Raw genomic sequence first — 14265 nt, 5'->3', positions numbered from 1 at the left:
CACCTATGACTTCAATGTATTTAGCTGAAGTAGAAACTTGTATTGTCAGCTATAAAAGAAAATGTTCAGCTAGCACAGAATACTAAAAGATCTGACAGTCTCATATGCAATCTTAATTGATGTTTGCAGTTACTGCAACATATAGGATCTGTCTTGGTTTTCATTTTATAACTTAAGGTGTATTTTCCCTCCCCATTATCTTTATTAATGCTTTGAATTAATGCTTTCAACAGTCTATTAAAATTCTGAATGATTTTGAATGAATTAAATGATTAATGATTCATCTCAGTGTTAGGTGATGCACATATCCTGTAGGACCTATCTATATCACAAGGAATCTTTTCTGAAATCTAAATTCTGCCTTTCCTTAGTTTTTTCCCCACATTGGAGTTCACTTGTGTTGAAATTGTTGCAATGCCAGTGATTGTGATTCTTTCCCCTGTATTTCTTTTTATTACATAAAATCTCTAATTTATGCTTCCCAGCCTATAAAATTAACTTATAGTTTTTCCCATGTGTGGGCATTATCTATGCAGTGATTGTTTTTCATTGTAAAATGCCAAATACTCTCCTTGGTGATGGTAGTGTCAGCTGAGGAGAAGCATGGATAAATTAAAGAGGAGAATTCAACAGTAGGCCTTAATGAGGAGAAATAACTCTGCTAGTCCACAAATGATCCATGTTGTAAAATTAGCTACTTTGATTCTGCACCTTGATCTAAGAACGCACTCTAGAACATTGTGGTAATGTTCTTCGCTAGATAAATAGTGCAAACTAGTTTCCAGTAAGTTGAGTACTTGCCTACTTTCTTCAAGTAGTTTAAAGCCCACTGAGAAATGAAGCCTTTTGCTATCAATTTCTTTTCAGTTTGACAAGTGTGTTTCTGAAGTGACAGAATTCTCCTCTAATAAAATTCATGTAGCAGATACAATTTATAGAGCTTTCACAAGATTGAAAAAAAGAAAATTGTATTTGCAAGTATGAATTTCTCTGTAGTAAATTCTCTCTAGAATGAATAAATTATCATGATATGACTATATTCATGTTCAGTTCTGTTTATGTCAGTAGACTGTTTAATTAAAGTAGTCCATTTTTTAGAATCCTTTTTGTTTCTTCATCTTTAATGTTTGTGTTTTTATATTTTAAATTTTAAACTGTGTAATGTTCTATTTTTGTCGCTTGGTTGCATAATATGGCATATATACCTTTTATGGATATTTAGGCTCATATTTAATACACAGTTTTAATGCATTCTGCTTTTAAAAGAAGGGAGGGATATAGTTGTCAACATAAGATTTGTTGATACATATAATAAATTACGGCAGAATACAGCAGCTAATACATACTCTAGCCTATGCAAGTTGAAAGTTATTGCATGAATCCATGACATGGTGAAATTTCTGTCCAATGGCAGATCCTTACAGGTCTTATATGGGAATAAGAACAGGAAATGCTGGAAAGTGGGACTGGAAATGGAGCCAGGAGAGTATTCCTTTGAACTCTGAAGGTGCTTGTTCATTGACAGAATGATGTCTATTAAAAGAACAGGAGTCTTATGAATATGTCCATCATGCGGTTTATAGCTTGAGACATCTTTAAGGGCAGTTTTAGGATGCTCTGATAGACAGAATGAAAGAAAGCAGAAGTTTGTTTATTGAGCATTGGATGTATCTCCATAGAACTCTTATGCATTTATTTTTAAATTGTTTTTTTTATTTCAAAAATTGTTATAAATATACACATCTTAAGGTTCAATTATATAAATACATTATTTGGTTATCTTTATTATGAAAATAATACAATTTGAGGAAGATCATTATCTGCTGCACACTTTTAATTTCACTGCTCATTTTGTTGCTACAAAAAGATTGGGAAATGATTATAAATTTGAAACTGGACACTAAAATTGCAATTGCTTAAAAATGAGGGGAAATGACTGCCATCATCAAGGTAATCGTTTATACAGTTTTGGAGCCAGTAATTATGTTGAATCTGACATATAATAAAACAATTTAAGAAAAGTTTGCTCAAAAATTTTCCTGCCTTTTTTGGATGCACTTCATAGATGCATCCAAAATGGAATGGATTAATGGAAAATATAGTCAATAAAAGTTATTAAGATCATAACAAAATAGATGAATGGGTAGATATATTTATAATTTAATAATACCATTCTACTCTTCTACTCTATACAGCAGCTCAGGATTTTTTCAGTGTGTCATGCTCTAGTGCTGCAAGGAACTTCTGAGCTGCAGTGCAAGGCAGCAGGTGACCCTACATGCCGCAATGGTCCCAGCTGGCTTGCTAGCTCAGCTAAGGTATAAAGCTGCTGCCCATCAGGAAGCATCAAAGGCTTGGGACTATGTGATCATCTTTTATAACCTCCCCAACCAGCTTCTGACTAGCCAAGTCACTGGGGAAAGCCAGATTTCATACAACTGTATACATACAACTGTATGATCCACTTAACAACTGATTGACAACTGTGGCAAAAGGTCATAAAATGAGGCAAAATTCATTTAACAACTGCCTCACTTAGTAACAAAAAATTTAGTCATGAGTTGAGGATTACCTATATATAGGACACAAGTTGCTTCTTTGTTCCCATATTTTTTCCTAGTTCCCCTTTAGAGTATTTTCTGATGCTGAAATCTCAGCTGTTGCGGAGTAGGTCCAGTCAACACCCCAACTTTGGCAAATGACAAATAACAAATCCTCTGTGAAACTGGTGTGGCTGTTTCATCATTTCCTGATTTCCTGGTTTAGAAGTTGCTTTAAACAAAATAAGTTCTAATATATTTGCATTCTTCTGGCTTCTGACTTCTTCTGTCAGATTCTGGCTTCTTCTGACTTGACTTGGCTTGACGCCTCTTCACCCATCGTGGGTATAGGCGACTTCCATGGAAATTTGACGCCTACGGCGATCCATGGAAGCTGTTTCGGCTGGATATACCCAAGGGGACGCCAGTCCCAAGGGTCGACAGAGCCTGATTGGTGGGAACGGGGGGCACCACGTGAAGGCCGGGTTGTCGTTTGATAGTTGAGAGGCTTTGCAATAAGCGTTGCAATGTATATTTTGCGCATCAACTATCCTTGCCCCCCGCTTCTTCTGGCTTCTTCTGTCAGATAACCCTTAGGTCAAAAATCAAACTAATCATAATTACATGTGACAACATAACACATACATTTAGAATTTTGCGAATATGCTGGAAATGTGTCCAGATAAGTGGCCGTGGGTGGGGGCATACACCATGTATTAATGTAGCATTTTATTCATGCTGCCACTTATAAGATTTTTCTGGGCAAATGGATATACTTCCATATGATGCATTAAGCTGTAACTACCCTCCATGTTTATTTCTAAGGATGTTGCTGTGTCCCATTTGGGTCTCAGAAGCATTATTTCAAATAAAAATTATTATAGGGATTGGCATTTCACTATGCAGCATAGAAACTTTCCTTTTGTTTTCAATGTAACAGAATAGTAGAGAGTAATTAGCGAAAGGTTTTAGAAGTGTCTGTCAGTAGAGTAACTCTAAAACACCAAATTTGGTATGGTGGAAGAAACTGACAAAAAAAAAATATCAAGTTCAAAAATGGCTTGGGGCCCAAGAGGAAAACATTTCAGAAAATTATCTCCTAATTTATCTTCTTTCTGGTCATGTGACTTGGCCATATGCAACTCATCTTGTTTTCCAGTTGCACACATACACAAGACATGGAATACAAGGAAAAAAGTCACACATTCATACAGATATAGCACATTGCTATTTCTGGTAATGTCCTCCTGCTATAGGAAAGGTTGTAACTAGTGCACTAGGCAGAAAAGAACAAAGCCAACCAGCCAAGGCCTCTATCCGCCCATCCAACCACACAGTTTTGTGCTGGTTCACCTCATTTTTCTGAAGCCAATCCCAATCAGTGTTGGTAAGAAAGACAAGTCCAGCCTGTGGCCCTGTTTTGCGGGGTGTCACAAGCTCCATGCTCTTCCCACTCCTTTTTAACATATACCTGAGGCTGCTGGATGTCAGGCCCAAAACCAAGAATGTCACATGATAATTTTTCTAAACTGAGTTGTTATTGTTTTCACACCTATAAACAAAAACCTGCCAGACTTAGGACTATATGTTCTGTATCTACAATCTAAAGTAGGGAGGGACTGCCTTAGCCTTCTTTCTCTCAGATGTAACATCCAGACACTAGCTACCTGTTGATCCTCTGGAATGTACCTCTGCCTCCTGGGAATCTACCTCCTTACTACATTCCTTCACATTGGCTGAGATCATCCATTACCACAGTTTGAGGTATCAGTGTATGGACAATACCCAATTGTACATCTCCAATTTGGATGAACTAAGTGATGATGTGGATATTCTTTTGTAGTGCTTGGAGACTGTATTGGTCTGGATGGGGAACAGGCTTCAGTTGAACCCAGATTGAGATGGACTGGCTGTGAATTATGGGATTTTCTCATTTGAGATTCTTCTCTTTGGTCTTGGATGCCCCAAATAGATATAGTGTGTAATCTGGAGATCCTCCTCGAGTAATTGTGACTAGGAAAGCCTTTGCTCAACTTTGTGTGTGCACAAGCTACAACCTTTCCTGGATCAGAAAGCCCTTCTTTCAAGCATTCATCCTGTGATCCATTCTCATTTGAACTACTGCAATACACATTCACTAAGCAGGAACTATATGTGAAATTGCCTCTCAAAAACAAATTTTTAAACTTCAATTAATAATCCATGCGTGGCGCAGTGGTTAAATGCAGCACTGCAGGCTACTGCTAGATCAGCAGTTCAGCGGTTCAAATCTCACCGGCTCAGGGTTGACTCAGCCTTCCATCCTTCCGAGGTGGGTAAAATGAGGACCCAGATTGTTGGGGGCAATATGCTGACTCTCTGTAAACCGCTTAGAGAGGGCTGAAAGCCCTATGAAGCGGTATATAAGTCTACTGCTATTGCTATTACTATTGCTAACTTCTCTTTCTCCATCAGTGTTCTAATCATCACTTTGGTCATTTTATCTCCTGGAGTTACTCAGTAAACTGAGGAAACCTGCAGATGATGATCCCAGCTGCCATTTTAGAGAATTTTTCCAACAGACAGAACTTTTTTTAAAGACCTTCTCAGATGTGATAGTATTTTTTTAAGCAATCCAACTTTTGGTTATAGTTTAATCATGAATGTTTATTTAGCATGTTTTCTTTTATAATTCTGTGAACCTTCTGGCATACCCCAACATATTTTCTGCAGCTTGCATCTAGCAAAAATCAAGGCGTCTAAGATATAAATAGTTTGAATTGTGATCTGTCTTGTTTTAATAAGAATTCTGTGTAAAATAAGTGAACAACTTTACAAGACTATTGCATATGATATTTTTTTTATATTTTCACTGATATTGTAAGTATATTAGCATATATTAATCTTATTCCTTTTAATATAATTTTTACTGCTGTTTTGTTCTTTATTGTGGCTGGATTGCACCTCAAGTGGACGGCATTGTAAATAGTATCTATTTATGAGCCAAGGTGGCGCAGTGGTTAAATGCAGCACTGCAGGCTACTGCTAGATCAGCAGTTCAGCGGTTCAAATCTCACCGGCTCAGGGTTGACTCAGCCTTCCATCCTTCCGAGGTGGGTAAAATGAGGACCCAGATTGTTGGGGGCAATATGCTGACTCTCTGTAAACCGCTTAGAGAGGCCTGAAAGGCCTATGAAGCGGTATACAAGTCTACTGCTATCTATTATCTCTATCTGTCTAACTATCTATTTATCCATCCACCACATTTCTATATTGCTTGTCTTATCTAAATGATTCTGGGCAGTTTACAATAAAATTGGTTCTTTGTTTGATACTGCTTTTATCATTTTAAAATAAGACATGTCTAAAGTAGAAACCTTGAACAAATACTGAAAGTATAATTTACCATCGCCCTCAAAAATATGTACCATATTTTTCGGACCATAAGATGCACCTTTTTCTCTCAAAAAAGAGGCTGAAAATCTAGGTGCATCTTATAAACAGATTACAGCAATTTGTGCCTCCCAAAACCCTGTCCCTTTCACCAAAATGGCCGTGCAGAGCTTATAAAAGGCTTTCAGAGAGCTCCTGGGGAAGGCAGAAATGAGTGAAAAATTGTTTTTTGCTCAATTGTCTCCACCCCTTAGGAGCACTCTGCAGGCCCTCTAAAGGCTATTCATGCCTTTTGGGGGGGGGGAAATGGGCCTGTTTTCATGAAAAATGGGCCATTTTGGGGACGTTTGCACAGAGCAAAAACTTTTTTAATTTGCCTCTTCAAAACCTTGGTGCGTCTTATACTCCAGTGTGATTTATACTCCAAAAAATACAATATATATATAAAAAAATCTTAGACCTGCCAATTTATATGCCATGCGTCCCTATTCAGTTTTCACTATGGTTACATTCATTGTGGTTCTCCCGCCCCTCCCCCCCAAAATGTATGACCTATTTCTTTTAATTATCAAATGTTCGCTATGAAGTAACTAGCATAAATACAAAAACAGTCAAATTCTGTTGATTAATCTTTTGAATATTCCATATAGTACTTAAATCATAATATTTAAATTGCTACATTATGCTAACAACCTATTATAATATAATTTGGACTGAAGTATTGCATGAGTCCATGTAACTCTTTTCAAAATCATTTATGCCTTGGCAGAAGGTGTGGACTTTCATCCAGTTGTTGTTTATTAAACCACCTATGATTAAAACAAGCCTTATGCTAACACAAATATCTGAATCTGGTCACTTCTTGATTTATCTGCATTCTTATGCTTTTTGACATTTTACCTGAGGGACGGGAAAGGGAGGGGAAAAATTGCCTTATCAAGTGTTTAAAAGCTGAGTGTTCATTTTGTGTCCCAATTCCTACTTTCTGTCCAGACTCCCTCTCCTCACTCCAAAATGTGGAACACCTTGGCAGTTGTAAAATGTATGTGTGCCTGCTCATCCTTTTGCCATGTCCAATGGCAAGTTATTATGTGGATTGACAGACTGTCATTGTTTTGATAGTTTGAGCAGTATATCTCTTGAACAGCAAAAGAGCTCTTATGCAGAAAGTATTCTATGTTCTGAACCAATTTACAGGGAAACAGCAATAACATTTTATCATGGTTGAGAGCCCCGTAGCTGCTTCCTATTAAGCTTGCCCTTTCAGATACCTGTCTTGGATTAATTTGTTGATTTCAAATGGAAACTCAGTCTTCTCCACTGAAGCATGACTTTTGAGGCTAGATTCTTACTGAATGACAATTACGGTATATTCTATCTGCTTTCAAACCATTACCAGCTATGGGCACAGTGGAAGACAGAGGACTTCTGCAGTAACAGATTTTTATACATGTCTAATTCTAGCTGTCAGTTATCTATGCACCAGTAGATGAATCGTCAGAAAGATAAAATGCAAAAACACCTCCAACTTGCTCCTTTTAATGATATACTTGCTACAAGAGATAAAAGGGAGGAAGAAGAAGGGTTTTAAGGGGGGGGGGAGAAGAGTCTTGAGTATCTTGAAGGAAACTGCATTGGGTGATTTTTATTTTTGACCTTTTCTTCTAGAAACCAGCATTAGAAATATATTGACTATATCTAGAACATCTTGTGATTTTCAAGTGTATATTAAATTAAGCACACTTATAAAAGTATTCTAGTATATTGTTTGGCTGAGGGATAAATATTTCTAATGGAGGCTTCACTCTGCTGTAAAACCTTAGACATTAAGCAGAATGTATTGTACATTGCATTATTTCACATACATTTTGTTCCCCTCTCTTTCTATTAACAAAAATCTGATGATATTCCTATCCTGTGAAATCTCACACATGATTTCAATGTTATACAAAATCTCAGAAAAACCATCCAAATTTAACATATCTGGTCATGTCATGAAACTATATTCTTCTTTAAAACACAATAAAATATGGAGGATCACAAACATTATTGTCAGACTATTATATATATTGTTGATTTTGGATATTATGTTGCTAAGTCCAATAAAAGTGTTGCAATTCAGTAAAAGTGTTTTTGGTGTCTAAAGCCCTTTTACAATAGAATTTGGTTCTGGAAATAATATGATGTCCAAACAGTTAAATTCTGAATTTGCAAATTTGAGTGAAAGCATCCTGATATCTCAAAGTGCTTGTTAGTATTCAGATCATGCTAAATTAACATTCCATTCCACTAATCTAACTATGCATATCTATATAGTTCTAATTTTGTGGGGTCCTTGAACTGTGTTGATATGGAGTCATTAGGAGTCTGATATCAAGTTTAATAAATTATTATTAAGTGCAGAGTATTTTGGAGCCAGGCAGTCAATAAATTAAAGAAATAAATAAAATGTAAACAGGAAGCCATTTACAGGCATTGTGATGTTATATACATTTACGATAAGGCTTCTTTTGTGGGATCCATCCTTAACTTGGCATCTGTTTTGTGTTATTGGAGCTGAACATTTAAGACTGTATTTCACATTCACTAGTCCATTTCAATGGACTCTTGAAAGGTAAGTCCATTAAGACTAGTATATGCTTCCTATTCATTTAGATAATCTTCACTTTGCCAAATGTAGTGCTTCATTCATTGAATTTTCTTACACAAGAAGGATTTCCTAGAACATTTCTGACATTTGACAAAGAGCTTTTTATATCTATCTTGCAATTTCTGAATAAAATTCTACACCCAAAAAAACCTTGTATTTTATTCTCTTGAGATTTTTTTAATGAAGTTCTTAATGGTGATGAGTTTCATTTAGTAAAGAGATAGCGGTAGTGAAGAACACTACTACTGTTAATACTTTCTGTTATAGTGCAATTTCTCTGACTTTCCAATATGAAAAAAGCCAATGGAAATTATCTGAAAATGTTTTCTTTGGGGATTTAATTGAAGAATGACCAGCAAGGGAAGCTCTAGACTGTTTAGATTATAATAAATAGTAATATTCAACCACACTCTTTGACTACATTATAATTTAAAAAGCATGAGAACACCATGTTCCACTTAATTCATTGAAAGTCTCTCTTTTGAAAGAAATTCCAAGAAGTATTTTTTTTCCGGGATGTTTTTCAGAACTGGTAGGAACAACAACCGAAATTTTCTACATAGTTTTCTTTTAATTATATCATGACTTTCTTTCTATTTTACATTGATAATTATCGCAAGGCACCTTCATCAATGAACAGTATCATTGATTGTGAACAATAGCAACAAGATATAATTAATATTCTTTCTATTGGAAAAAATAATTGGAAATAAAGCCATAGGCAACACACATTTAAGGTAGAAAAATAAATTGTTAGAATAAGGAGTAATATAATTTATCCTTCTAGTATTTCAGCTTTGCTGCTTCTTATATGGCATGCTATAACAGTCACTGAAAAATCCATCTTTTTAAAATTAAGAAGACAATATTTTGTTGGAGGCAGTATAATAGTGGAAGAAATTTTTTGTAACTTTACTTCCATTTATTACTATATTGCATTAATGACATGTGTGAATACATTGCTTTTTTGTGAAGTAAATTATAAATGTGTACATTTAGAAGTAAATACTAATTCATTTACTTTCCTCTGGGTTTATGTGTTGGATTGCATCCTATACCATTTCCTTTCTACAATTATTTTTATATCCATCTTTAAAAATGCTTACATTTGTATAGTTGGTTATATTTCAATTTTAAAATGTTCTTGCTTTTCATTATAAGGAGTATAATTCTTATGAAACTGCACACAGTTAAACAATCATGCCAGATTGTTTAAAAAAATAAAAACCTAATCTGCTGAAATATTTTTCACTATATTTTCAGTCTGTCTCAACTGCTCTGGGGTTTGTGCCATCAGTTGGTAAGAGCAATAGAACAAATGATGTTTCTGCTTGGACAAGCTTTGTTTTATCAGGATCTGTAACCTTCTCAGCAGTTGACCCAGAACTATAATGCATGTCTCTGAATAGATAGGGAAAATATGTCACAGTAGACTTATTTCTTAAACATCTGAATGTAATAACTGTTTGATAAAAAGGAAGCTTACTGTGGGAGAATTTCCCTTTGTCTTAATATAGTAGCTTATGCTTCTGACAGTATCTTTTGAATCATATTTCCTTATATAGAAAATGACCAAAGTGAGCTATTAATTCTGAAGAATCTTTATTTTGTGCCTGGCAATTCATCTAATAATTAGCATGCATGACCAGTATGAAGGATTGATGACCTTTAATTTAAAGAAGAGTCTTCCTCTCAATATCATCCCTGTAGATCATTTTTCAAGTCTCCCAATGAATGTAGAGAAATGACAACATGGTGTCAACATATAAAAAGAAGTCATCCATGACATATGCATTTTGACATGAACACTTCTCTTCTTTTGACCTTTGACAGGTTAGGGCTTGACCCAAATCTCCTGGCCAAAATCTTAAATATGAGTTCAGGCCGTTGTTGGTCAAGTGATACATACAACCCTGTGCCAGGAGTAATGGAAGGGGTACCTTCTGCTAATAATTATCAAGGTGGCTTTGGAACAACCCTTATGGCTAAGGTATGTATCTATATGTATACAAAAATAACATATATTGGTATAATAAACTAAGTTACTTTGTTTCAAACAAATGTTTCCTTTGAATATTTCCTTTGAACTTCAAATTAATATGTAGAATTAATGAATTAATGTCTATTTCTTTATATTTTGCTGCCCGTAATTACTCTGCTTAGTATATCACATATACACAGAAACATCCAGTTTTAAGTGCAATTCACTCTCATTATGCAATATTGAAAAATTACCTTTAAAAATAAAATAAAATGATCATGGTAATGGATCTTCATGTTTAGATTATTATATTTTTATGTAATATATTTTTTCATGTCCCCCTTTACATTTGTATGTGATAGACAAAACTCTTATATTGATAGACCGACCTTTTTATATAATTTGGTGATTTCACTCTGAATGTTTAATAGATTTGTTACTTTTTTTTATCTACATTTAATGTGCATGTGTTTATATACGTGTGTGTGTGTATTTCACATTATTTGAAGTTTCTTGGGAATTTTCTCTAAAGGGCAATGCAAGAAACGTTAATTAATTAAAATATGAAAAAATCTGAATAATATTAGAATATGAGGTCCACAAGCCCACAGATACTTTCCTTGTTGGTCACCATTAATATTCTTCCCACCTAAGTAATTACTTTTTAAAATGTATTTTAATTTTATAAAATGGGAAGTTAGCATGCTGCTAATTGAAAAATTCCAAAATGGATCCTAAAGTTTGAAGAGTATTTGCAGCTTTCTTTGTCTGCCCTAAAAGGATCCATGTAAACAGGGATAATCTTATGACATTACTAGTACAGGATAACAGAGAGCATTTTGATAAATTGGGTGTTTGTATTAGGGCAGGGGTGTCAAACTTGATTTCATTGAGGACCTCATAATAGTTGTGTTTGACCTTGGGGGGTGGGCATGGCCGAGGTGGGCATGGCCAGCTCGACATCACTCATGCTGGGGCCGCACTCAGTTTGGCACTGAGTGTCCAAACCGGAATGTGTGTGCATATGCATGCGCTGGAGCGCCTGAAACCTAAAGACCAGCCAGCCAGCGTGCACATGCCTGTTTTTTGTCCATTTTTGACTATTTTACGGGCCACTTTCAGGCTGTATTTGGTCCAAAAAATGACCCTGAAATGGCCTGAAAAATGACTGTTTTAGGCCATTTTTTCGGGCTGTTTTTTTGAAATTTTCTGGCACTCCGGCTCCCGTGAAGACCACTGGCCAGCGTGCTGGAATCCAGAAGAGCAGCTGACGACAGCATACGTGCCCACAGAGAGGGTTCTATGTGCCACCTCTGGCATGCGTGACATAGGTTCGCTATCATGGATCTAGACCCAAAAGAGTGAGAATCCTAAAACTCTTAGTTAAGAAAAAAATAGATTATTCAGATTTCAATCTATATGTTTATTTGTTTATAGCTTCCTACATCACCCCAGCTTTTCAATTTTTAGCATTTTTAAATCCTCACTTTGAAGCAATTATGGAAATGTTTTGCTACACCAACCCAATTTCTGAACACATTCAACATGAAAACATTTATTCCATTTTGATATTGCAGGTCTTAACTTAAATTCCATGGAATCTAACTAGGTAAAGTTTGTCATGCTAGTCTTCTGCAGGTTTTCTGAAGAGCAAAACAATTAGGTAAAAGATAATTGGATTCAGGATATGAATGCTACTTGAATAAACAGACAAGCCTCTCCCTGGTTCTCACAATTATAAAGAGAAGGAGGGAGGCTTGCAAGATTCTGTTATTGTCGTTTTACAATAAAAGTAGTACTGGTTTACGTGACATTGGATTCCTAGTCTGATTTACCTTGAAGCTGGCAATCACATTGCTTTCCTTCAGAGATATGTCCATTATTCCAGTTTTCTTCAGAAATAATCGTGCTACATAAAATGGCATGGTTAGAACCATGGTTCTTATGGTTAGAAGTCTTCACTGCCCTCCGGAAAGCTAGACTTGTCATAACTCTGGTTGGAACCTATTCTAAACTAGGATTGCTACAAAGAAGGCACATATCTACTAACATTTAAGAGAAAGGACATGGAGTATATCCACTCTGCCTGACATAATAGGATGTGCCAATATTCTGAACACAAGGTAATCTGGCAAATAATGCCATATAGAGCTTTAAAGCTGATAAACAGCCCTTTGAATTCCATGCAGAAACCAACTGGGGGCCACTGCAACTCACATGAAAATAATTAATTTGGACAAACCATAAGGTACCAAGAGCTGTTTGCACACTTGCAAACTTGCACCACTGGACCAGTTGCACATCTGGTGGTCTTCGGAAGGATTCCCATGTAGAATTCATTGTAGTAATCCAACTAATCTAATTTCATTTTATCAATTTATTTCATTTCATCTAATACATGAGTGGCCATGAGCAAACTTTGCAATTTTCAGTAGAATTTTTTTTAGCTCTATCTATATATTGAACCTAAGTTCTCTCATATACTTTTACATCATTTTCTAAGGAATAGTGGACCTCGATATTACTGTCATATTTGGTAACAGATATTACTCTGTAATAAATACATGTTTTTCCTTCCTCCAGTCAAAATATTTTCCTTATTTTTAGGATCTTGGCTTGGCCCAGATTTCTGCCACCAACACCAAGTCTCCAGTCCCACTTGGATCCCTAGCCCATCAGATTTACAGGATCATGTGTGCCAAGGGCTATGCCCAAAAAGACTTCTCATCTGTATTCCAGTTTTTACGGGAAGAAAACTTGTGAATTCTCTATTGACTTTTAACTAGAGACATTGTTAAAAAAACATGTATTTAGAACCTCTTTCAGATTAATCAATAAATACATGAGATTAATCAAAGATCATGAATCATGATCTCACCCACTTCTGTATTCTAAAGTCACAGCTAACTCCAAGATTTCCTATCTATAATTTCAAATACTGTGGATTTTTTAAAAATAATTTATATATAACTTACTTAAAAGTGCAGTAGTAGAGTTTAAAGAAAACCCGGTATATTTGTATTTACATACATACTTCCAAACGACGGTTTTCCAAACTTGTTATCTCCAGATGGGATGGATTTTAAGTTGGATTGCAAAATGGACATGGGCTACTAGGTTGAGAAAAGATTTTCTGAACTGTACAAGTATAATGGTTTAAAGAGATCCTGAACTTCCTAAATAATATTCTAATTTACTTTTTTAAAAAAATTATTATAATGAAGAGTTAATGATAAAAATTGTATTAACTATTGCAATTTATTTGAAATCTGGTGCTTATGGTTTTGGAAAGTTATAGTAAAAATAACAGTGTGATACATGTTTAACATTTTTTCTTCAATAGCCTAATTTTATATATTTTTAATTTTTTCATCTTTTCAACAGATTCATGCCTACTTCCTTTACTGACATGCAGATATCTTGGTATTGTTATAAATCTAAAAAAATAAATCCTTTGAAATCTAAGGTAATGATCACAAGAAGAAATTTATGGGCTTATTGTGGGGGGAGTATTCTTTTGCTTTTATTATGATCAGATTCTACACATAGTCATACCAATAAAATGCATTTTGAAAAATACATAAGCAAATTAAAGACCTGTCTTGCATAAACAAGGACATAGTGTAAAGGTCTGTAGATTGGTGTGTTCATTAAATTTCCATTCTTGTTTGTTAAGAATGCAGTCTACAACTATTAAAATGGATAACCACAATACAGAATAT

General features: G+C 35.2%; 1 protein-coding gene across 1 annotated transcript in view; it reads left to right on the top strand.

The window, feature by feature from the left end:
• The window catches only part of HIBADH (3-hydroxyisobutyrate dehydrogenase), an 84925-nt gene extending 71182 nt beyond the window's left edge, over positions 1-13743 (top strand). Inside the window, exons 7-8 of the mRNA XM_014052506.2 lie at positions 10396-10552; positions 13151-13743. Coding sequence (XP_013907981.1) covers positions 10396-10552; positions 13151-13306 — 313 coding nt within the window. The 3' untranslated portion in view covers positions 13307-13743. The remainder of the gene's footprint in view (positions 1-10395; positions 10553-13150) is intronic.
• Positions 13744-14265: the final 522 nt, after the last annotated feature.

This window comes from Thamnophis sirtalis, unplaced genomic scaffold (genome assembly GCF_051295495.1).
Source record: "Thamnophis sirtalis isolate CommonGarterSnake01/CBP01778 unplaced genomic scaffold, rThaSir2_p1.2 scaffold_4, whole genome shotgun sequence".
NCBI lineage: Eukaryota > Metazoa > Chordata > Lepidosauria > Squamata > Natricidae > Thamnophis > Thamnophis sirtalis.
Note: the sequence above shows the minus strand (reverse complement) of the source record. Positions and strands in the feature narration are given on the sequence as shown.